Raw genomic sequence first — 21,751 nt, 5'->3', positions numbered from 1 at the left:
TCACTCACCAAGGGTAGAAGGATGGGGTTGCATGTCATCCTCTTGGGGACAGGGATGAGGACACGGGAATGGGGAATGCAAGTCACCCACCTGGGAATAGGGATGGGCTGTGTCACCTATCTTGGAATAAGGATGGGGATATGTGACATCCACTGTGGACACTATGGAGGGACACGTCCCAGGGGATGTGCCACATTTTGTGGTGTGCTGTCCCACAGAGAGCCCCTTTGCACTGGGATTTGGGGTCCCCACAGACTGCTCTGGGGACATCCCAGAGAACACCAGTGTGCCAGCAGCAGTGCTGGCCCCTGCTCTTTATTGCATGCTGTGCCGCGGCTGGCGGATAGCTGCCTCATAGAGCAGGGGCTGCTCGAGATACTCGGTGATGGGGGTGGAGAAGGCGGTGTTCCTACGGAAGGGACTGTCCCCAGTGAGGATGCAGGTGACACCCTGAAGGGGAGAGATACAGAGACCTTTGTGAGCAGTGGGTACAGCAAGGTGGTGGGTCAGGGCGTGGGTACTCACGGTCACGCTGTGGGCTCGCTCCAGCCAGAAGCTGCGGGGCTGCTCCATGAGGTAGTTGTGGGGCTGCAGAAAAAAAGGGGAAATCCCCTTTGAGTTGGGGGATAGTGTGGAGACTCTCTCTTTGGGATGCAGGGTGGCAGGCAGTACCTGAGTGGTGAGTGGGAGTGTGGGCTGGAAGCCCCCTGCCTGATAATCCCGGTGTGTGGTGGAGAGGGTCTCCATGGGATCAGGCAGTGGATGGATCTCCTCCATCAGCTCCTGCCTGCAGGGCAGTGGGAGTGTGTGGGGTGCCCAGGTCCCCCCTCCCCATGCCCAATATTGGACTGGGCCTCTCTTGAGGTCCCACAGGCTCACTGGTACTTCTGGTACAGCATCCTCTCCAGCATGGCTTCCCGCTGCCCTGTGGGGTGCCAGCATCATCAACATTACACACCCCCCTCTACCACACAACCCCTCTCCCCCTTTTTTTGAGGCTGCACCTTGTGCCAGCAGTGGGATTCTGTGGGGTGGGTGGAAGGCATCCTTGGTGGTGCTGCAGGGCATTGAAACCAGTGGGTGTAGGGGGGCTAGCAGCCCACGATGACCATGCCGGTAGATGAAGCCCTCGCTGCCCAACTCCCGTGGTACCACATTGTCCAGGTGGTTGGTGGCTCTCTGGGGAACACAGTGTGGGGCGCACTATGGAGTCACTGTCCCAGAGTACTCACAGCTCCTTGTGGAGGAAACCTCAGCCCTGTGGATGTAGGGGTCTAGGGGCACCCAATGAGTATTTTGGGTGTCCTCCATCTAATTTTTGCCTAAATGGATGCTTCTGGAACATGCACCATTGCTCCAGTGCAGCCTCCCCCCGAACATCCCTGCCTGTGCTCAGCTGAGCCTCAGGGTGGGTGCTGTCAGGCTCCTTCCCCATCCTGCAAAACTCTGGGGCATCCCCAGGATGGGGAGCAGGGGCTCACGGTGGTCCCTGGGCTGGTTTTGGGGCGCGGGTTTACCTCCTCCTGCCAGTTGTGGATCAGGCAAGTCCCCCGTGGCACATTGCATCTCAGCTGCTCTGCAGGGACCTCAGGGAGGTCCTTGTTTGTGGGCACCAGCAGCTTGGGGGACTCCTCGGTCAGAGTCAACGGCACCTCGTGGTGGTCCTCTTCTGTGTCCACCACCTTGGGCGAGTCTTCAGTCGGGGTCGTCATCACCTCCTGGGGCTCCTCGGCTACAGCTACCACTGTGTCTCTGCAGCATGGGGACACCAAGGGCAGCAGCACCTCACCTCGCAGACCGATCCCGCACGGGGGTCCATCTGCGGGGTCCACGGGAACGACATGGCCGGTCAGAGCCACCCTGCGTGGGGACAAAGGAACAGCTGGGCTGCATCCCATGGTGCGTCCCCCACCCCACATCTTCTGGTAGCCTCCCACCCCCCATGTGTCCTGTGTTCTGGACCCCCAAATGACCCCGGAGACTCCCAAGGCTCATGTGAGCTCCCTACGACCCCTCCGGTGCCCTGGCCCCACCCTTGGGGGGTCTCGGGCCCCCGCCGCGCTCCGCGTTGCATGGCCGCGTCCCGCATCTCCACGGGGACGGTGAACACGTGCCGCACCCGCGCTTCCCGCGCGCTGATTGGCGGCGACGCGTGCGGGCGCGCTTTCCATTGGCGGGGGTGAGCGCGGGGCGGGGCAGGAGGAGAATGGGGCAAAACGGAGCGAGGGGCAAGGGGGCGTGGCCAGGGGCAAGGAGGCGTGGTCATGCAGGCGCAGGCGCGGGCTCCGGCCATGTGCGCGCTGCGGGGCCAGGCGGGGCCTTCGTGTCCGGCGCCCAGCTGCGAGATCGGCCCCACAGTGACAGCCCGGGGCAGGCAGGGCAGGGCCGAGCCGCCTGCAGGACGCCGGCCCCGCTCCCCCCCCGCCGGGCAGAAGAAGGGCCCTTTGACGGCGGCGGCGGCCCCGGGCTGTTACTGCAGCGCTCTGCGGTGTGCGCCGACGGTGCCACCGCGCTCCGGCTCTGGGGCCTCTGTTTATCCTGGCCGACCTCACGTCCCACCCCCTGCCCCAGCGCAGCGGCCTCTCCCCAGGCACTCGGCCTCGCGCCAGGCGGGGGCAGCGGGGCTGCGGCAGCCGCTGGGGCCGTCCGTGCCGGAGCCCTGTGGAGGGGCCCGGAGCAGGAGCACATCTGGGCACGGCGTGCCGGTGACACATCTCCCCCGCTTCTCCACCCCCCCTCCCCCCGCGATCTCTTTGGGGAACTTGCGTCATTTGCGATAGTCCTTGGCTGAGGAATGCGAACAGCTCTGGACGTTCGCCAGCCGCGCTCCCCACGGCGCGGCACGGAGACGGGGGCTCGGCGCCCATGCATTTTTGGGGACCCCCCCAACCCAGGGAGTGCTTTTGGCGTTCACCAACCTCCTGCTGCTGTGTTGCTGCTGCCCGCCAGCCGTACAGCAGCTCAACTCCTGCTGACAGGAACCTCAGGGGTCTGCGAGCAGCACGCGGAGAGCAGGGACCCGCCGGTGCCCCCCAGCCGGGCCCCAGCAGAAGCACCCTGCTGAACAGACCCCACATTATCCCCGGCGGCTGCGGTCCCCGGGCGGCTGGCGGGGGCCCAGGCTGCGGTGCCAGGTGGGCTGCGCGCTGCGCCAGCACCCGCCCCGCGCTAAATTTAGCGGCGGACGAAGCGGGAGGCGCGGGGCAGGGAGCCCACGGACGCCTGCGCGTTGCGACCCTGCACGTGTCCGCGTGGGCTGGAACCGCGCCCGGAGCTGCTCCGACAGGAGTGCGCTGCGCGTGTTTTGCACGTGCGGGGGGGAGGGGAGAGAGGCTGGAGTAAGCAGTGTAACGTGTTGTGCATCGTGGCAGATGCACGCTTGCTGCTGATGTATGCAGTGTGCTGTGCATGATGTATGCATGGTGGTGCATGGCCTGTGCTGTTCAATGCAACATTTTGTAAAGTGTTGGATGCACAGTGGGTCTCGGCTGTGCAGTGCAACGTTTTGCATATTTGTGCATGGTCTGGAGTGTACAGTGCAGCATGGGTCAGAACTTAAAACCAACTTCCATCCCTGGGAGAGTCACCACAAAACAGAGCCAGAAAATCCACTGCGTGTCCCCAAGAAACTTTATTGCGGGGTGACCTGGGGAGGGCGGGGGACCTCAGCCGGGGGGCCAGCTCATCTGCCGCCCGCCCAACACGTGGAGGTGCAAGTGGTACACTGACTGGGCACCGTGCTTCCCGTCGTTGATTACTGCGGGGAGAAGAGCAAGGATCAGGGTGGGGAGTGTCAACCGTGGGGGGACACGTGGTGGGGACACTCGACTCACCCAGCCGATAGCCGTCAGACAGCCCCTCTGCCTGTGCCGTGCGCGCTGCCACCACCATCAAGTGTCCCAGGAGCTGTGGAAGCGGAGCCTGGGCTCAGCCCCGCGTCCTTCACCCCTCACTTCTGCCCTCGGCAGCCATCCCCTCTCACCTGTGCATCCTGCGGACCCACGCGGCTCAGCCGAGGGATGGGGCGCTTGGGGATCACTAGGAAGTGGACAGGCGCCTGCGGAGCCACGTCGCGGAACACTAGGCACTGAGGGAGGGAGGGCAGGCTGAGCCCCGCTCTCTCGCATGGGTACAACCCACGGCGTGACATGTGCTCCGCTGACCCCTACCTCGTCATCCTCATACAGGATGGTGGCCGGCACGCTGCGGGCTATGATCCGGCTGAAGATAGTGGGCTCCGTCCCCACCTCGGCAGCCGCTCGCTGCGCCTTGCCTACCTCCCCGTCCTGCCCGCCGGTCGCGCAGCGGCAGCGCTGGAAACACGCGGGGATGTCACGAAGCGCGTGGGGAGGGGACCGCGCGCTGGGCCACACGGGGGCGTTAGGAGTGCGAGGTGGGGATTGGACGTGGGGAGGCAGGAGTCGATGTCGGCGCCACAAGCGTGGGTTACGAGCCGCAGTGAGACAAGACGCACGGTGGGAGGCGCTCCCTCACTCGTGGACTTTGCACGGATGAGAGCGCGTGCACCGCCACGAGCCCCCCCCTTTCGCCTCCCTTTCCATTCCGCCCCGCGCCCCTGCCGTGCCCTCGGCTCCGCCCCCGCGGTTCCCGCGCCCCCTGCCCACCCGCGCCCACCTGCCCGGCGCGCGCCCGCGCCACCCAGACGCGCGCCAACCGGCGCGCCAGCACCGCCGCCATCGCCCGCAGCGGTCCCGCCCCCGTCCCGCGCTCCCATTGGCTCCCAGCCCGTTGCTCCCGCGCCTTAAAGGGCCCGCACGCTCCTCCATGCCCCCACGCGTGACACGGACGGCACCGCGTCACACACTGCGAGCACCCCGCCCGAGGCGAGCACGGTGCTGCCCGCTCACCCACGCACCGACGAGCGTACACCCGCTCGCGCCGTCATCTCCACGCGTTCCGCGTGGGTTCTCCCAAGGATCCTGACAACGAGAGCCGTGCCACTCTGCGTTTATTGCTGCTCAGAATCCCATACGGGGCCGCTTGCGCCGCTGTTGCGAGGCGGAGGAGGGCTGACTTTGTGAGCTGGGGAGCTGGCTCTGCGAGGAGGGGATGCAGCTCTGCACCGTGATGCTGCTGGGGGCCTCGGGGAGATCCTGCGGGCCCTCGGCCCACACGGATAGGTAGTCCCGCAGTGTGCGCCGACGCTCCTTGGGGATGCCGCGGGATCGCAGCTCCTGAGAGGACAGCAGGATCTCGGTGGGGCGTGGTGGGGGGGTGCCGGGTGGAGAGGACACCACCACCTCCCGTGGGGTGGCCGGGGGGGTGCGGGGAGTGCCGCCCTCGCTGAGCTCGGACAGCTCAGACTGGTAGGTGATGGAAGAGGTGAAGCTGGCCGAGAGGCTGCGGTGAGCCCGGCTACGCTTCTGCCTCCGCCGCCGCTCCCGCAGCGCTTGTTGCCTCTGCAGGGTGCTGCCGGCTGGCCCTATGGCCCCCCACTCGCCTCTCCATGCTGCTGTTAGCCTGGCACTCAAGGCATTCGGTTCCAAGGAGGGCGGTGGGCTGGGAGGTTCTGGGGCTGACTCCCAGCGCTGGATGCGGCCCCGCCCACACATGGCCTGGCGCAGCTGCAGCTGGTACTCCTGTAGGGCACTTGGTGCCACCTCTGACAGCTCCTTGCGGGTGAAGAGGCGCCGCCGGCTGAGGGTAGGGGGCCCTGATCGGCAGGAGGATGCTGGGGAGCGCATCCATGCCCGCAGCCAGCGGCGGTACCGCACAGCTGCAGCTGCACTGGGCACATCTGGGGCAGGCTTGGGGCTGGCATGGGACTCAGGTTCCTCAGTGACTGCTGGTGTGGCCACTACCTCCTCCTCCTCTTCCTCCTCATCATTGATTATCACCTCCAGATTGGATAAGTAGAAGGTCTGCTCTTCTTCCTCCTCCTGTTTTTCTTCCTCGCTACCAAACAGAATGGGAGAGCCAGGGGGTGTTGTTCCCTCATCCTCCTTGTTGGGAGTGGGAGCTGGTTCTGCCTCATCCCCCTGGTCAGGAACAGGTGAGGGTGCTGCTTCGTGCCTCAGCATCTGGTAGAAGACATCACCTGCCTCGGAGAGCTGGAATACCAGAAGGGACTCCTCCTGGCCCTGCTCATGCTGCACGGCCGCCAGCCCTATGAGGACAAATGGGGCAATGTCACCACACAACCAACACCACCTCCCCATGGGTGCAGCACTCACTCCTCTTTCCCAGTTTGTCCCTACATCCTCTCCCTAAGCCAGCAGTATCTCATCTTGAGTAGCATTTGCCTTTTGATGCATGCCCGATAAAGCACGGACAGCTGGCTGCTGCCCCTGCATGACCTGAATGCCCCATGACCACTCACCAGCTGCAGGGATGCTGAGACGCTGCTGGAGCAGGTGGTGCTGGTGTGGGAGCTGTGTGGGGAGGTGAGGTAGGCAGCTGGCAATGCTGTGTAGCTGCTGTGGTGGCCCTGCAAGCTGGCAGGCCATCTGGCTGCCCCCTGCAATAAGACATCAATAAGACATATCAAAAATCGGCTAGTGAGGCAGCAAGGTCAGGACATGGACATGAGGGGAGTTTCTGTGTCCCCTACCTGATTTCTCACCTGTGTACTGCAGCAGTAGCAGCTCCTGAGTATGAGAGGTGCCCAGCAACGCTTTATGGTTCCTTCCAGACTCCCCCGGCACAATGTCAGCAAACAGAGGGGGTGCTTTCATCATGTGTGACCATTTCAGCACAGGTACCAGTGGCAAGCGTTCGTCCAGCAGGTACACAGCAAACTGGGAGAGGGCAAGGCTCAGCAGGGTCCCCTCCACCTGCATCCAAACCAGCTGCACAAGTTGGCTAGGAGGTCTGGGGACTCTGAGCCATAGAGGACTCACCTGGGTGGCAACGAGGTGCTGGCAGGGGTGAGCCCTACCTAGGTACATGGGCAGTACTACGCGTTCACCCTGCTCGCACTTGGCTTCCTCACCCACCTTGAAGAAGTCGAAGTGGCAGCTGGCAGGGGCCTGCAGATGCACAGCAGGGTGCTGTCAGCACCATGGGGAACAGTAGGACACCCGTCAGGTGACCCTGACCACTGTTCTCATGCTCACCCGAGCATCCAGGCACAGGATGCCAGTGCGGTCAGCACAGCTCAGCACCCGTGGGTGAGCAGTGAAGTCACTCCAGCGCCAGGGTGAGTGGTCCCGGAAAAACAGGGTCTGGGGGTCATGGCGGAGACGCTGCAGCCTGTGGGGAAGGGACAGAGCTCTTCCTTGCTGTGAGGCACCCTTGCCTCCTGCTACTCCGAACGCTGGGGATGCAGCACCCCAACTCACCCTGTCTCAATGTTCCATAGATAGACGGCTCCACTCTGGGTGCAGACTGACAGCTCCCCAGACAGGTATGGGCTGTGGGGCAGAGATATGGCATCACATTGGAAGGTCTGTGGCTGAGGACCTCCCCTGACCTCTGTATCCCCAGCACGCACCTGACGGTGAGGCAGGAGGCTGGCACATCAGTGTGGATGACCTGCAGTGGGCTAGGGGCAGTTCCTGTCTTGCCTGGCATCCTCCAAACACCACAGTGGTAGTCAGAGCGAACACCGACAAAGTCTAGTAAGAGACAGGAGAGAGGGCAGGTGAAAGGGCAGGGACCTTACCATCTCTGTATGCAGTGCACAGGTCCCAGGGCTCACTCACCTTGCCCATCCACCCGGGCAGCAGCTACTTGCCGGATGCGCCCATTAAGCTCAAACTGCACTGGCAGCCCCCGTGCCTGAGGCTGTTCCTCCAGCACCACATCCTGGAAATCTGGAGTGCTAGCTAAGGGCACTGCCACACAGTGCCTCTCTGCCCCAGAGTCTCCCACATATCACACAGAAGGATACAGAGGTGGTTCATGGCCAACCCACCAGGGTACACCAGGCGTCCCACGCGACTGCTTGCATCCTGAGGAGGCAGCCAGGCTAGTGCTCCCCCTGTGGAACTGTCATCGAAGAGCAGGCTGGTCCACTGTAACAGCAGCTCTTCATGCACACAGTCGGCCAGCAGCCCCAGTGGCACCTCAAAGAGCCAGTCCCGGCACAGGTGAGAGAACAAGCGCAGGCGGGAGGTAAATTGATGCTGAGGGCAGCCACTGTGAGGGGACAACCAGTGTCAAGCAGGTGCTGGAGCCCACAGCTCACCCAACCCAGCAGCACTCACCGCCTGGCTTCCATATGGTTGATATTTTCCACCAGGGATGTCATGCGGATGGTTGTGTCCCGGACACTGCGTTTCTGCAGGGAAGAGAGCAGCAGTGCTGCGATGAGCAGACAGGAGGGGCACGCCGGTGTCCCCCTCAGCCTCACCAAGGGCACTGACCCTGAGCCTGGAGTCTCCCAGGTGGAAGTTCTTGTGCAGCAGTCGCCCCAGGGAGCTGAAGGCGTCCTCAGGGTGATCCACAAAGAAATGCCCCAGCTGTATGGGGACAGCAGTGTGGGGATGTGCAAGGATGTCACAGGGGAGCTCAGCCCTGGCTCCTCAGCAGCACCCGAGCCTGTACCTGCTTGGCAAAGTCCAGCGCAGCCCCAGACCTCCCAGTCCGCAGCTTTCTGTGCAGGATACCGTGGTAGAGGATATCCTGAGGGGTGACAGTGGGGACCCAGCAGCCTGCGGTGGGGGCAGGGGGCGGTAGGGAGGGCGGCTGCCTAGGCTGTCCGGACACCACGTGGCAGCCCCATTCTCGGCCCCCCCGCACCACCTGACCCTCACCCATATTGGGCGGCAGCAGCGGCACTGCCGCGGCCTCGGCCGGCGCCCAGCTCTCGCCCTCGTGGCTACGGAGGGGCACAAACGGTGGCAGCACCTGCAGGGAGAGCGGCGAGGAGGTGAGGGTTCCCTTCCCGTGCTCCCAGCGCCCCGCATCCGTCCCCCAGCGTCCCCTCCTCTGCCTTCCCGTACCTTCAGTGCCCCCTCCCGTGTCCCCTCACCTGCCGCAGTCCGGGCCCGGCCTCCAGCACCTTCCCGCGCTCTCCCCAGCCGGCGGCCGGAGCCGTGCCCCCCTCGTCCTTGGGGGGGCCGCAGCCGAAGTAAGACGGGAAAAGCACTTCCGGGAACTCCATGGAGATACTGGAGGAGGAGGGGGAAAATGGTGATGCCCGGTACGTGAGCTCGGCAGTGCCGGTGCTACCCGGGACCAGATCCGGACCGGAAGCGGCAAGCACGCGGACCCTACGCCGCCGGAAATAGGAGTGAGCGCTCTGCACCGCTCACCAATCAGCGGTCGGGCATAGAAAAGAGCGCGGCCTGGAGTGCGACACTGCCCCCTGGCGTGCCGGCAGCATAGCGCGCTCAAGGCGCGCAGAAAGCGGGGCCGCGCCGGCTGTGAGTGACAAGCAGAGCCGCCAATAGGCGTGTGGGGGCGGGGTAAGGGGGCGGGGCGAGTGACGTCATGGTCGTCCCTGCGCGGCGGGGCTGCTGGCGGCGCGCACCCCACGGCAGCCGGCGCGGTGGCATGGGGCGGCGGGGCGGCGGGCGGGGGCGGCCGCTCCCACCGCCACCCCTCCTCCGCCTGCCCCTGCTGCTCGTGCCGCTCCTCCTCCTCCTTCTCTTACCTCCGCCGCCCGCCGGTGAGTGCCGTGGGGCCGAGGGATGTGCGAGGAGTCAGGGATCTGAGTGCTGTGGGATGCTTCGTGGGGGGGAGGTGCGTGCTTGCAGTAGGGGACATGGGAAATGGGATGTAACGCAGTGGGGTGAGAATGGAGCACAGACCGTGTGCAGTGGGGAACAGCATCTACCTGCTGTGGGATGCGTGTGCAATGGGACAGTGTGTGCAATGGGGTGCGGGACGTGTGTGCAGAAAGATTTAGGACAAATGTGCAGCAGGGCACATAGATGTGTATTCTATGGGATGTCCATGCAACAATGAGTTTAGGGTGTATAGGCAGTGGGGCACGAGGTATGCGCACAGTGGGGCACATCCATGTGTGGTGGGAGATGGCAATTTGAGTGCAATGGGGTGTTGGCATAATGGGATATGAAGATGTGTGTGCGGGGGTAGTGCCTGATGATAAGCAGGCAGTGAGGTAGATGGGGGGCTCAGAGGTGTGCGTGCTGGAGGGACACAGGTGGTGTAAGTGCAGAGGGACGCCCAGAGTGGTCAGACTCATCGTCAGGGGCTCCGGGGATCTGCAGATGCAGTGTGTCTCCAGGGCAGAGGGCTGCGAAGTGGGACAGGGGGTGCGTGTGCAGTGAGGGTGAGTGAGGGGACATTGGAGTGACTACGTGAAGAAATGAGTGTGCTATCGGGCACAGGAGCTGCCTTCATTCGGGGGCTGCGGAGGGGTATGCGGTGTTGTCTATAGGGGATTACAGAGGAAGGGAGCCCAGATGTGGAGTAGGAGCACTACGGGCCCCTATGGAGCGGCTGGGGGGAGCTGTCCGTGGTGCTGAGCCCGACATAGTGTAAGCTGTCCGTGGTACTGACCCTGCTGGGAGGGGAGGTCGCCTCTCTTCGGCCTCTGGTCTGGGGCAGAGAGGCTCTTGCTTTTCTCCTTCCTTTCCTTCGTAGATAGGAAATTTTGTTCCATCCTCCAGCTTTCTTGCCTGCAGTGTGGCTTCACTGCCGCAGGGCTCCAGCCTGACTCTCCCTTTGCACCTGAGTGCCCTCATTTTGCCTCAGATGAGTGGGCTCGAGGAAGTGCAACGGGGTCAGGAAGCTCTGCGTGCTTTCCCCATGCCATCTCCTGGAAGCATGTTCACAGTCTCTTTCTCTTTGAAGTCCACTGCCGGTTCACTGACCCCAGCTGGCAGGGAGCTTTGGTCCCCTGGGGATCCATGGACTGGCCAGGTGGTTCATGGCAGGGAAATTGTGATTGAGTACTCTTGCACGCAGATGGGAATTTCATGCCCATCTTGTGTTGGCTGGCAACGAAGGGGGGGGGGGGGGGGGAGCTGCCTTTGTTCCAGGCAAGGGAGCAGATGCATGTCAGTGTTCAGCCTGCTGGGGCTGCACACACGCAGCACAAACACACGTGCATGCAAGCGCATGCGCACGCTCCCAGCCAGACACTGTAAAAAGCAGCCTTTCTTCTCAGCTGTCCCCTTCCCTGGATACATCCTCCTGGCCACAACCCTGCTCCCATCAGCTCCTCTGCTAGCATCCCCTTTGTTGGCTGCTTGTAGAGACCTACATCTTATTCTTGGTGAGTAAGGCATGGATCTCTTTGTCTGGCAATGGGGAAGCAGTACAATAGTGGAGTGAAGTTACTGCTCCTGTCTGGAGATCAGATCTTCCTTCTTTCCACTGTACCGAGGAAGTGTCTTCCTTCTCCTGCTAAAGCTCCTGAAATCCCCAGGCAGCTGGACTTTTGGACAGTGAGACATGCCATGCAGTAGCTAAAGTTGCCTTAAACATAGAGCTGTATACAGCCACACACACCCTTGTGTGTGGGTGTGCACGCCTTCATTTAACTGTGCATGCAGACAGCGCCCACACATGCATATGCGCGCACATATGTGCACCATTCCTCCTCCACAAACACAGGAGAGCTTAGAAGCTGTGCAGGAAGTGCATAGCTCTATAATTCTCGGTGCTGAACGGTGCAGACTGTGCCAAGGGTAGGCACAGCTGACATCAGCCCTGGCCACACAGTAAAATGGCTCAGTTGCAGCTTCTCCTGCCTCTCACACTGAGAGTCCCTTGAATCTCTTTTGCAGATGGGCTCTTCGTAACTGACTACTTCACTCGCACACCACGCAAGCTCAGTCCCTTCCGCTCCTTTGCCAGCATCGAACTCTTTCATTTCCACATCCCTGAGGACACGGTCATTGCTGTTTGGAATCTCATCACCTTCAAAGAGCAAGGTGGCACCTTTGGGGACCAATGCCCAGACCGTAGCATCACTGTGTAAGTAAGCAGCTTGCCCCCTTTGTTCCCTTCCCACCTGATCCTGCCTTCTGCTGCTGTCTGCCTGGATGTGCCCTGCAGCCTGCTTGCATCTGTCTGCTTCTTGCTTGTGCATGCATGATTACACACACATGCAAACATGCACTTGCATGCATGCACAGATCATGCATACACAGGCACACAGGCATTGGATTCAAGTATACACGTTCACAGATCTGTGCACAAACATGAACATATGCACGTAGATGCACAAACATGTTCATGCACATGCAGATGCATACACTCATTCTCCCTCCCCATAATTCATTTGTTGCAATTTTCATTCCTTTGTGCAGCTCATCCATGAGCAGTTTTACTTGGACACCTGTCCAGGAAGCTCAGGGTCTTCACCAAGATCCTAGCTTACTGATGTCTTCCCCATGATGGCTCTGAGCTTGCTTGCAGAGACACACCCTGCTTGTATGGTGGGCTGCCCCTGCCATGCTGCTCAACCTGGGCTCTGTTAATTGCTGTCTCTCCTGCAGGTATTTCCGCTCAGGGGCTCCTTCCGTCATTAACCCACTGCACACACACTTTCCCAGTGACACGGCTGTCCCTGGCTCCTTTGCGCTGACCCTCACCTGGACCTTGCCCAACCGCACCACAGGGGTGTTCAATATCACCAGCCCCCTCCCTGGAGACTGGTTCCTGGCTGCCCACCTGCCCAAGGATGAGGGAAAGATCTCTGTCAAGGTGAAGGATGGAGGGAACACAGAAGTTGGGTTGGCTAGGTGTCTTATACGGGGCACTTGGGGGGCATATGAATAATTGGCAGGGGTCCTGGCCATCTTTGGAAAGAGGAGACCAGGGCAGACTGCCTACCCCCTCGCCATAGTGCAGGGCTTGTGGCTGTGGGACAGTGGCTCGGTGTGGCCAGTCCCCATGTTGACTGTCCCACTGGCACAGGGCCTCTATGAGGAGTGCCAGTACCTCTTCCAGCCACAGCTCATTGTGCAACGCCTGGTGAACATTGCCGTGCTATACCCTGGTTACATCACTGAGCAGAGCATGGCCCCTCATAACCGCTCCTGCCTCTACAAGTGAGTGTGAGAGGATCTGATTAGAAAGGGCAGCCTTGGGACCCAACCCCTGACCCACGCTGATGCAAGCATCCTGCAGGGTGTTCGTGCCCAGCTACACATCACGTGTGCTGGTGGAGGTGCTGCGGTGCCGTGGGGTCGAGGGCTGCCCACTCTGGCTGCGCATGCGAGCGAAGGCCCCCCCATTGCACAACTCAACAGCACTGGACTGCCGGGAGCATGTGCCCTGCCAGCTGGCACTGGACCTGCCTTTCTGGCAGCACTGGTACTATGTGCTGGTGGAGAGGCACCCTGGGTCTCCGGGCACCGTCTCCTTCCAGATAACTGTGCAGCTGACAGGTGAGGGACACAGGGAGGCTTGAGAGGGCACAGAGTTGAGTGGGAGATGGCAAGGGTTGCCTGTGGGATCTGGGTACGGAGTGACATCCAGCTTGCTGAGGATGTTGGGATGCACTAAGAGGTGTTGGGACACTGGGAGATTGTGGAGATGTTGGGGCTTTAGGAGGTGCTGGAAAGTGCTGGGACATTGGGAGGTGCTGGGATGCTGTGGGACACCTACCATGTGCTGAGACTTGGAATGCTCTGGGGTACTGGGAGGAGCTGGAACACTGAGATGTGCTAGGATGCAGGGATTGTCAACCTGGGGGATAGGGAGGGCAGGTGGGAGGTAAGGGCTGGAGGCCGGGGGGCTGCGTGGTGCCAGGGCTGATGGCTCTGCTCCCAGACTGCTCCCGCCCCAGCCTGGCCCGGCCGCCCTTCCTGCCCTCCAGCGCCTCCATGAACATGCCGCACTCCTTTGGTTCTGCGGGTGGGACGGTGCTGGGGGACAGTCCCCCTCCCACCAGCCCCAACAGCACCAAGCGACCACTCCCCATCTCTTCCACCATGCCTGCCACTGAGCGCTGCTGGCCCATCCGCCCCACGCTGCGCAATGAGCTCGACACCTTCTCCGTCCACTTCTACATCTTCTTTGGGCCCAACGTGTCAGTGCCACCCGACCGTCCTGCCATCTTTGTCATCAACCTCCTGCCGGTGCTGGACAGTGGCGGGGTGCTCAACCTGGAGCTGCGGCTCAATGTGGTGAGGTGGTCGGGCCAGGAGATGGGTGTGTTGGGGTCTGGGGCAGGGGTGCCTTTGGGTCATGGGCCATGATTTGAGAGCTGTTGGGTGGTGGACCGTGGGTTAGGATGCTTGAGCAGTAGATAATGACCACTGTGCTCCTGGGTGATATGTTAGGATGCTGTCAAGTGCTGGGCTGAGCAGGGGACACTCCCAGTGCTGCTTTAGGGCCATCTCCCCTCTGCCCTCAGAGCTCCCTATGTGGTGAGAATGTGACAGTGTTTGGCTGTTTGAACCATGAGGTCCCACTAACATCCGGTGACAACACATCAGTTACCTGTGAGACAGGTAGGTTGGGCTGTGCCTGTCGCCCTGCTGTGGCCATGGGTTTTGACCCCCAAGCCTTGTCAGGGACTGCCTGGGGTGGGTGGGTGCCTGGCCTGCCCCCTGCCCAGCTCACCCGCAGCTTTCCCTGCCGGCAGAGTCCCTGGCAGGCTTCCTGCTCTCTGTCAACGCCACAGCCAGCCTGAGCCGCCTGCACATCCCTTACCCCCAGACGGGCAGCTGGTACCTGAGCCTGCGCTCCCTCTGTGCCACAGAGCATGGGTAAGATCCCAGCATGCCCACCATGTGTCAGCACATCCCAGTGCATCCTGGCATCTTTCAGTGCATCCCAAGCATCCCAGTGTATCCCAGCCTGCCTGTCCTGGCAGAGCTGAATGTCACTGCACTGTGGGCTCCTGCAGCTCTGCTCTGAAGTTCTCAGTTGGGAAGCAGCTGTTGGCTTTTTTGTATCTGGGGGCTGTGCTCATGCCCAGTGCATGTGCATTCAGGTGTTTGCCCTTGTTCCCCCACGGGGCAGGTTCGAGCCTTGCACCAATGTGACAGCTGAGGTCTACCTGCGTGCCTACCTCTCACCCTGCATCAACGACTGTGGCATCTATGGGCAGTGCAAGCTGCTGCGTACCAACAATTATTTGTATGCAGCCTGTGAGTGCAAAGCTGGTAAGATCTGTTCTAGGCACTTCGTCAGTCCTCCTGTCCCAGCTCTCCAATGGGTACCGGATGGAGCTTCCCCTCTCTTGCAGGATGGAATGGCTGGGGCTGCACTGACAATGCCGAGGCATTCTCCTATGGTTTCCAGCTCCTCTCCACTCTGCTGCTCTGCCTCAGCAATGTCATGTTTGTGCCTCCCGTGGCCATTGCTGTGCGCAGTCACTACCTCCTGGAAGCTGCTGTCTACATCTTCACAATGTTCTTCTCCACTGTAAGTGGAGGATGGGGATAGAATTGTAGGATCTTTTGAGTTGGAAGTGTCATCTAGTCCAACTCCCCTGCAATGAACAGGGACATCTACAGCTCAGTCAGGTCCTCAGAGCCTGACCTTGAGAGTCTCCAAGGACAGGGTATCTACCACCTCTTTGGGCAGCCCATATCTAAATCTCCCCTCTGTTAGTTCAAAATAATTTTTCCTCGTCCTATCACAATAGACCCTCCTAAAGAGTGTGTCCCCTTCCTTCTTTCAGCCCCCTTTTAGATACTGAAAGGGTAGCTTGTGTTGAGATACTGAAAGGATGGTGGGCAGGGAGTTAGGCAATATGGAACGACTCTCACCCCATTCCCTCTGTGGCCCCAGTTTTATCATGCCTGTGACCAGCCAGGCATCGTGGTGTTCTGCATCATGGACTATGATGTGCTGCAGTTCTGTGACTTCCTGGGTTCCCTCATGTCTGTCTGGGTCACTGTCATTGCCATGGCCCGGCTGCAGCCTGTGGTCAAGCAGGTGAGTGCGGAGAGAGTGCGTGTGGTGGGGAGGGTCCTGGAGTGGAGGTCCAGCCTGATGTCCCTGTCACCACCCCACAGGTGCTGTACCTTCTGGGGGCCATGCTCCTCTCCATGGCACTACAGATGGACCGCCATGGGCTATGGAACCTGCTGGGACCCAGCCTCTTTGCCTTGGGCATCATGGCCATTGCTTGGGTAAGGACTCATTGCATCCTTTTTCTGTTGTATCAGCTGTCCCCATGCTCAGCCCTCCCCAGCTTGTCACCAGGGGTGGGGGACATGGCTTGTCATGGTGTAGTGGCAGAGGGGCCATGGCCACCTCTGAGATCCCGTTGTCCCCATGCAGACAGCTCGCTCCATCCGTCGCCGCCACTGCTACCCACCCACCTGGAAACGCTGGGCGTTCTACCTGTGCCCAGGTGCACTGATTGCAATGGCTGCCGTGCTGCTCTATGCCTTCGTGGAGACAGAGGAGAACTACTTCTACATTCACAGTATCTGGCACCTGCTCATCGCCGGCAGTGTGGGCTTCCTGCTGCCACCCCGCGCCAAGCCCAGCGGGCGCCTGGGGCCACTGCCCCGCCGTAAGGGCTGTGGGTACCAGCTCTGCGTCAATGAACAGGAGGAGCTGGGGCTCGTTGATCCAGCGGTGGCCTCCATCAACAGCATTTGCACCAGCTGATGCTACCAGTGCACTGGACTCAGGCAGGGATGGTGACACAGGGAAAAGCAGGACTCCTCCGGGCTGCGCACAGCTGTCCCAGTGTCACAATTACAGCCTGGTTGAACTTGTCAGCAGGCATTGCTTGCTACTCCATCTGGCACAGGAGTGCCCCTGTCCCCACTACCTTCAGCCCCCCTGGACACCTTGGTGCCCTGCATGTGACTGTCCCCACCCCATAGTGCTGGAGCTGTGACATCCCTGCTACTGCCACCAGCCCTGGGCAGCTGCAGGGCACTGAGCCTTTCTGGAAGAGGGCAGTGCATGCGCTGGGCCCCCAGATCTGCTTACAGATGTCTCAGCCTCTGAGCGGAGTTGGGGGAAAGGTGTTCTGGGGGGGACACAATGACAGTCAGGTCCCTAAGACCTGTGTGCCAGCCAGGGTGTCCTCATGTGCCCCTGTACAGCCTTAGGTCATGTTGGCAGTGGGGCAAAAGCTGTGCCACATACTGGGCTGCATCCTGGGGACCTGCCAGCTACATGAGGGGGGCAGAACCCTGACCCTGGGCACCCTGAGGGGGTGGGAGGTGAGATGGAGCAGAGGGAGGGAGACTCCACTGCCCCTTTTCCCTGCTGCAGCAGATTGCTTCAGTTCCCCAAGCTGCAGCCCAGGAATGGATCCTGATTTACAGCGGGCTGGGGGTTGGTGGGTGCGAGGCAGACAGGGGCAGTTCCAGGTCCACTGTTCTGGGGGCAGCAAGCAGTGCTGAGCCATGGTGCCTGTGCAAGGGCCCCGGGGTCCGGCACCCGGGAGCTTATCCTCCATCCCTGTCTCTGCCAGGCAAAATGCTCTGTCTGGTCCAGCCAGGCGGCCGGTTGGGGATTAATTTTTAATTAAAAACGTTGCTCACGTCACACAATTGCGTCTCTTCATCTCCCAGAGAGACACAGTACTGAGCTCTTGCATCATTGCAATGCATGCAGAGTGCGAAGGGTGGTGCTTGTGCCATCCAGTGCAAGCATCTGCCTGTCAAGGGGTCCTGCACACCGCACCACAACATGGAGACACTCAAGATCAGGCTGGAGGGGCTCTGAGCACCTCACAAAGTTGTAGCTATCCCTGCTCATTTCAGGGCAGTTGAACCGAATGTCTCTTAAGTGTCCCTTCCAACTCAAATGATTCTAAGATTCTATGATAGATTCTATGAACTTTACAGAGAGGATTGTGTCCTGCATGGCATCTGTGCCCCATCCCACCACTGTGGGGCTGAAACAAAAACTGCTTCTTGGTGAGTTTAGGTAGGCTTTACAATAATAGGCTGCAACAAATATGTGGTGAGATGTGTCTCAGTGGGGTTTATCCATAGGAGCTGTCCTGAAAAGCTGCAAGGAACCACACTCCAGTTCCTCTTGAATTCACTTCTCAGAATCCAGGGCAGCTCAGCACTCAGTTAATTAAATCTGTGATTGCATCTTTCATCTCAAGGCCGGGCCAAGCAGCCAGACTTGCTCCTGGGGGTGGAGACTGGCAGGCATCAGTGGGAAGGATCCCAGCACTTAGCGACAGCCCAGTGCATCCTCTGGGTCCTGCTGGCTGCCTGTCAGGAGATAGATATCCCCATCCCCCTGCCTGCTTCCCAGGTACCTCCATCCCTAATGAGGATGTTGTTAGGGTAAAGACTGGGCTCTGCCTGTTCCCTGCTCAGATTTTTGGCATTCCTGTGACTCCAGTGGGAACAGCCTTCCTAGTGGTCCATTCCTGCCTCTGCCAGACACAGCAACTGCATCACCATGGCAACAGTGTCTCCATAGCAACCAGGTACATCTGACATCCTCATGGCAACCGGGTCCCTGAACATCTGGTGGTGGGAAGGGATGGGAGCTCTGAACCCCACCAGCGACATGAGGACAAACACAACATCCAGAGCAGTATGATCGTTCATATGCCTGTCCTGACAGGGGGGACAGGAGGGGACAGAGGGAAGGCAGAAGGGAGTGGCCTTGGGGCCAGCACTGCCACTGCTCAGCATCCTGCATCCCATCCCTGCCATTGGGCCAGCATTCCCTGCTTGGAAATGAGCATCCCTAAAATCCCTTCCTGGCCCTAAATCACACTGTGGGATGTTGTATCTGCTGCCTGCCCTCCTAATGGAGCTCACCCTGCTGCAGCCTGCACCATGCAACTGCAACTTTAATGCGCCTGGCCTGAATCACTGAGTCCTGCAGCAGCTGTGTGAGCATAGGCAGCATCTCTCCCTCCTCACTCCTTGCCCTCATGTGCCCTGACAGCAGAAAGGCAGTGGTCACCAAAATCCAGGAATTAAGTTTGTCAACCTGACATTGACAAAAAGTTGACATTGTTTGTATTAACATCTCATACTATGCATGCAGAGTGTTAATATGGAGCTCTTGCAAAGAAGAGTTTGGTGATCATGAAGTACCACACGGAGGTGCTACCCAGGCAGAAAGTCATGGTCAGGTTCCATATATGGCCAGGAACTTATTTACTAAAAAACGTGGCTGTTGACTGAATTTCTAATCAGCACTTAATCTGGACCATTGGCAGCCACAAGAAGTCCCCTCTTCCCCCATCCCAGGCCATTTTTGGAGCAGTGTTTCCATCATGTGGTATCCAGACAACCTCAGTGACACTCAGCTCGGTTCCCTTGGGCTGACAGCCTCTATGCACCGATACCACAAGGGCAGTCCATAGGGACTGGGTAGGGGTTCAGCACCACAAAGCCCTAGAGCTGGAGGCAGCATGTCCCCACTGCTGTGCCCGTGATCCCATCACACCTGCATCCCACAGCTGATGTAAATCCTGCTGTGGAAACAGTCAGAGCTTGGGCACAGCTACCACCACAGGGGATGCAGGCAGTGCTCTCATGTGGAATCAGCCTCGCAGCAACAGAAGTCAAACTGCTGCACCATGTGCAGTCCCAGATGAATTTGCCTGAAGAAGCAAGCCTGCAGAGGAAGAAAAAAGAATGGCACAGGAGGTCGAGAACATTTTACATAGGGTGCAAAGCCACTGTTCCCATTATGGATTGTAGATTAAAGTTTTTTCATAAAAAATACCTCTTTGCTCAAATATCGCCTAAGATTTCCTTTGAGAAAGGCAAGTGCTAAACAATGTATTGTTGGGTATTATGAGCAGCACTCTCAGTGGAAGCTGTGTTAGAGAAATCACACTGAATCTTTCTGTGGGAGCCTAAGAGTGTCTGCACCAAGGGAAATACTGACGTTTATTCTTACTTCATATAAAGATGTTTCATCAACTCCAGGGCTAAAACCCAAGACATTGCATTTCTAAAGAGAGCATTTGGGTTGAACCAAAAGCAGCTCTTAACAAATGCAATTGAGAGATTTCCAGTCTGGTTTCCTGCCCTGAGCCATGTGCTGCTCCATCATATCAAATCTGCCAATCTCTGCCAATCCCCATTGACATTCTGACAGGACAAAAGGGGAGAGGGGACGAGGGCGCCTCAGAGGGCATGGTGGGACTGAGTGTAGTGCTGTCCCTGTGCCTGCCCTCACATCGCCATGGGATGTGCTGAAGAATGTGGCATGGAGCAGGATCACTTGAGGACACAGATGTCACTGCATCACCATGCACAGCACGACAACCCCTAGCCCCACATAGAATGCTGCTCCAGGAGTCAGCAAATCTCCTGCCAGCACCACGCTGGAGCCCAGACCAGCCTGTAGGAATTTTTGTTCTTATTAATGGATGACAGCATTCTCCTTTGAGAGGATGACACACTGCAGGCTCCCTGCAGGGCTCAGCAGACCAGAACGAGGTCCCAAAGCATGGCAGCCGTGTGCCAGTACCCCAGCAGCTGGGGGGCATCTCCTGGCCCAGAGGCGATGCTGTTGCAGTTGGCGCATGAAAAGTAGATGGAAAAATTTGCAGCTCTCCCCGCTGCTGCAGGACGGAGTGGTTTCCAGCTGTAAGCACGACGCGTCTTTTGTGGAAGAAAAGTGATTAAGGATGGGCTATGCGTTCAGGACTCTGGTTCTGGGTGCCCATCTCACCTCTCCGTGCCCTTCTTATCCCATCCCATCTTCCCAACACATCTCATTGCCCGCAGCTCACAGTGTCCAGGCAAACGAACAGGGTGAGGGCTGCAGTGCAGGATCTCGTGCAGCAGGTACAGGATGAGTTAGGGGAGTTAGGGCTTTGGGCACAAAAATGACACTCCTGGCCCGCTCCTTGTTTCCCAATTACGGTGCCGGGTGGGGGGGCTGCCCCGCTGGGGGAATCCCCCTCCCGTAACGTCATCAGAGATCCACCCCTGCGCACATCCAGCAGCCTGATTGGCTGCACAAAATTGGCTCCGCCCCCTCTGCGAGTGAGGCGGACCCCGGCATGACCACGCCTCCTTTATTCCTTCCTGATCTCCTATTGGCTGCTGAGCTGTCACTCCGGCCTTGCACACCCGCCTACTGCCGCCCAGTGCTGCTCGGTGCTGCGCTCCGCTGGATCACTGCAGCGTCCCACGGCAGTCCAGTGCAACCTCACTACACCCAATGCGACCTCACTGCACCGCGCTGAACCCCAATGCAACCTCATTGTGCCCCAACACTGCAGCCTCTTCGCAACCTGCTGCATCCTCTGCCTGCTTCCTATCTACAGCCCCACTGCATCTCCAGCCCTCTGCATCCCCACAACACCCCTCTAAACCCTAGGTTTAGTGTTAGGATTACGGTTAGGGTTGCACTGCATTGCATGTCATTGCAATCCACTGTATCGCATTTGGGTTAGGGTTAGGATTGCGTTTCGTTTCATTGTGTTGCATTGCACTGCACTGCATTGCTTTGGATTTTTTTTTTTTTTTTGCATTTCATTTCCTTTAAGTTTATTAGACTACAATGCATTTCACTGCATTCTCACTGCCCCCAGCCTCCCACCACCCCCATGTCAGAAATCACCTTCTGCCAGGGAGATGCCCCCTCTCCACACTGGGTGAGCCTGTGTGCCTCCATGCCCTGGGCCTAGAGGTGGTGGCTGCAGCCTCTATTAGAAACAGAGACCAGAGCACAGAGCAGGGCTTGAGAGTGTCCCCATCAGGGCTGGCAGTGTCATGGAACCACTGCATGTGACACAGGGAAGAGTGCCACTACAGGTGATGGATTTCCCCAGCACGGCTCGCCCCCGCTGGGCTGGGAGCCAGGTGTTGGAGAGGTGACAGTGGCACCATCCCTGTTCCACCCATGGGTGCACATTGGCCCAGGGGAGTTTCTGGGAGGCTTTAAATAGTGCAGTTCCCCTTCCGCTCAACTCGAAACCTTGAGTACGGGGGGAAATAATTGG

General features: G+C 59.5%; 4 protein-coding genes across 12 annotated transcripts; 1 reads left to right on the top strand and 3 right to left on the bottom strand.

Moving 5' to 3' along the window:
• Positions 1-274: 274 nt before the first annotated feature.
• Positions 275-2,163, bottom strand: SPAG8 (sperm associated antigen 8). 3 transcript variants are annotated; one of them, XM_085214387.1, is made up of 7 exons: positions 2,034-2,163; positions 1,518-1,860; positions 1,005-1,179; positions 880-925; positions 673-787; positions 526-612; positions 275-450 (listed from the first exon to the last, which is right to left on the bottom strand). In XM_085214387.1, exons 1-7 carry the CDS (start codon positions 2,087-2,089, stop codon positions 316-318), a joined length of 957 nt encoding a protein of 318 aa, XP_085070513.1. In that variant the 5' UTR covers positions 2,090-2,163; the 3' UTR covers positions 275-315. The 3 variants fall into 3 exon arrangements, with proteins under 3 accessions (XP_085070513.1, XP_010725490.3, XP_085070514.1); XM_010727188.3 differs by having other exon boundaries at positions 526-588; XM_085214388.1 differs by lacking the exon at positions 2,034-2,163 and having other exon boundaries at positions 1,518-2,020.
• A 1,449-nt stretch (positions 2,164-3,612) lies between these two features.
• Positions 3,613-4,766, bottom strand: HINT2 (histidine triad nucleotide binding protein 2). Its single transcript, XM_085214389.1, has 5 exons — positions 4,636-4,766; positions 4,170-4,313; positions 3,983-4,087; positions 3,834-3,906; positions 3,613-3,757 (listed from the first exon to the last, which is right to left on the bottom strand). The coding sequence occupies exons 1-5, from the start codon at positions 4,696-4,698 to the stop codon at positions 3,666-3,668; spliced, it is 477 nt and encodes a 158-aa protein (XP_085070515.1). The 5' UTR covers positions 4,699-4,766; the 3' UTR covers positions 3,613-3,665.
• Positions 4,767-4,952: 186 nt separating this feature from the next.
• Positions 4,953-9,192, bottom strand: TAF1C (TATA-box binding protein associated factor, RNA polymerase I subunit C). Of its 5 annotated transcripts, none has more exons than XM_085214378.1 (14): positions 8,936-9,192; positions 8,718-8,811; positions 8,509-8,615; positions 8,328-8,423; positions 8,169-8,242; positions 7,853-8,100; positions 7,665-7,775; positions 7,454-7,577; positions 7,302-7,373; positions 7,077-7,212; positions 6,861-6,989; positions 6,572-6,758; positions 6,341-6,478; positions 4,953-6,127 (listed from the first exon to the last, which is right to left on the bottom strand). In XM_085214378.1, exons 1-14 carry the CDS (start codon positions 9,065-9,067, stop codon positions 4,980-4,982), a joined length of 2,796 nt encoding a protein of 931 aa, XP_085070504.1. In that variant the 5' UTR covers positions 9,068-9,192; the 3' UTR covers positions 4,953-4,979. The 5 variants fall into 5 exon arrangements, with proteins under 5 accessions (XP_085070504.1, XP_085070505.1, XP_085070502.1 ...); XM_085214379.1 differs by having other exon boundaries at positions 6,584-6,758; XM_085214376.1 differs by having other exon boundaries at positions 8,509-8,811.
• A 195-nt stretch (positions 9,193-9,387) lies between these two features.
• On the top strand, positions 9,388-17,357 carry TMEM8B (transmembrane protein 8B). Of its 3 annotated transcripts, none has more exons than XM_085214383.1 (13): positions 9,388-9,574; positions 11,664-11,853; positions 12,435-12,585; positions 12,799-12,932; positions 13,012-13,271; positions 13,657-14,012; positions 14,243-14,339; positions 14,474-14,597; positions 14,854-14,996; positions 15,080-15,258; positions 15,628-15,774; positions 15,855-15,971; positions 16,123-17,357. In XM_085214383.1, the coding sequence occupies exons 1-13, from the start codon at positions 9,397-9,399 to the stop codon at positions 16,456-16,458; spliced, it is 2,412 nt and encodes an 803-aa protein (XP_085070509.1). In that variant the 5' UTR covers positions 9,388-9,396; the 3' UTR covers positions 16,459-17,357. The 3 variants fall into 3 exon arrangements, with proteins under 3 accessions (XP_085070509.1, XP_085070508.1, XP_085070510.1); XM_085214382.1 differs by having other exon boundaries at positions 12,378-12,585; XM_085214384.1 differs by lacking the exons at positions 12,435-12,585; positions 12,799-12,932.
• Positions 17,358-21,751: the final 4,394 nt, after the last annotated feature.

The sequence above is a fragment of the Meleagris gallopavo genome, chromosome Z (assembly GCF_905368555.1).
Source record: "Meleagris gallopavo chromosome Z, MGAL_WU_HG_1.1, whole genome shotgun sequence".
NCBI lineage: Eukaryota > Metazoa > Chordata > Aves > Galliformes > Phasianidae > Meleagris > Meleagris gallopavo.
The sequence above is the reverse complement of the archived record's forward strand: the minus strand, read 5'-3'. Positions and strand labels throughout refer to the sequence as shown.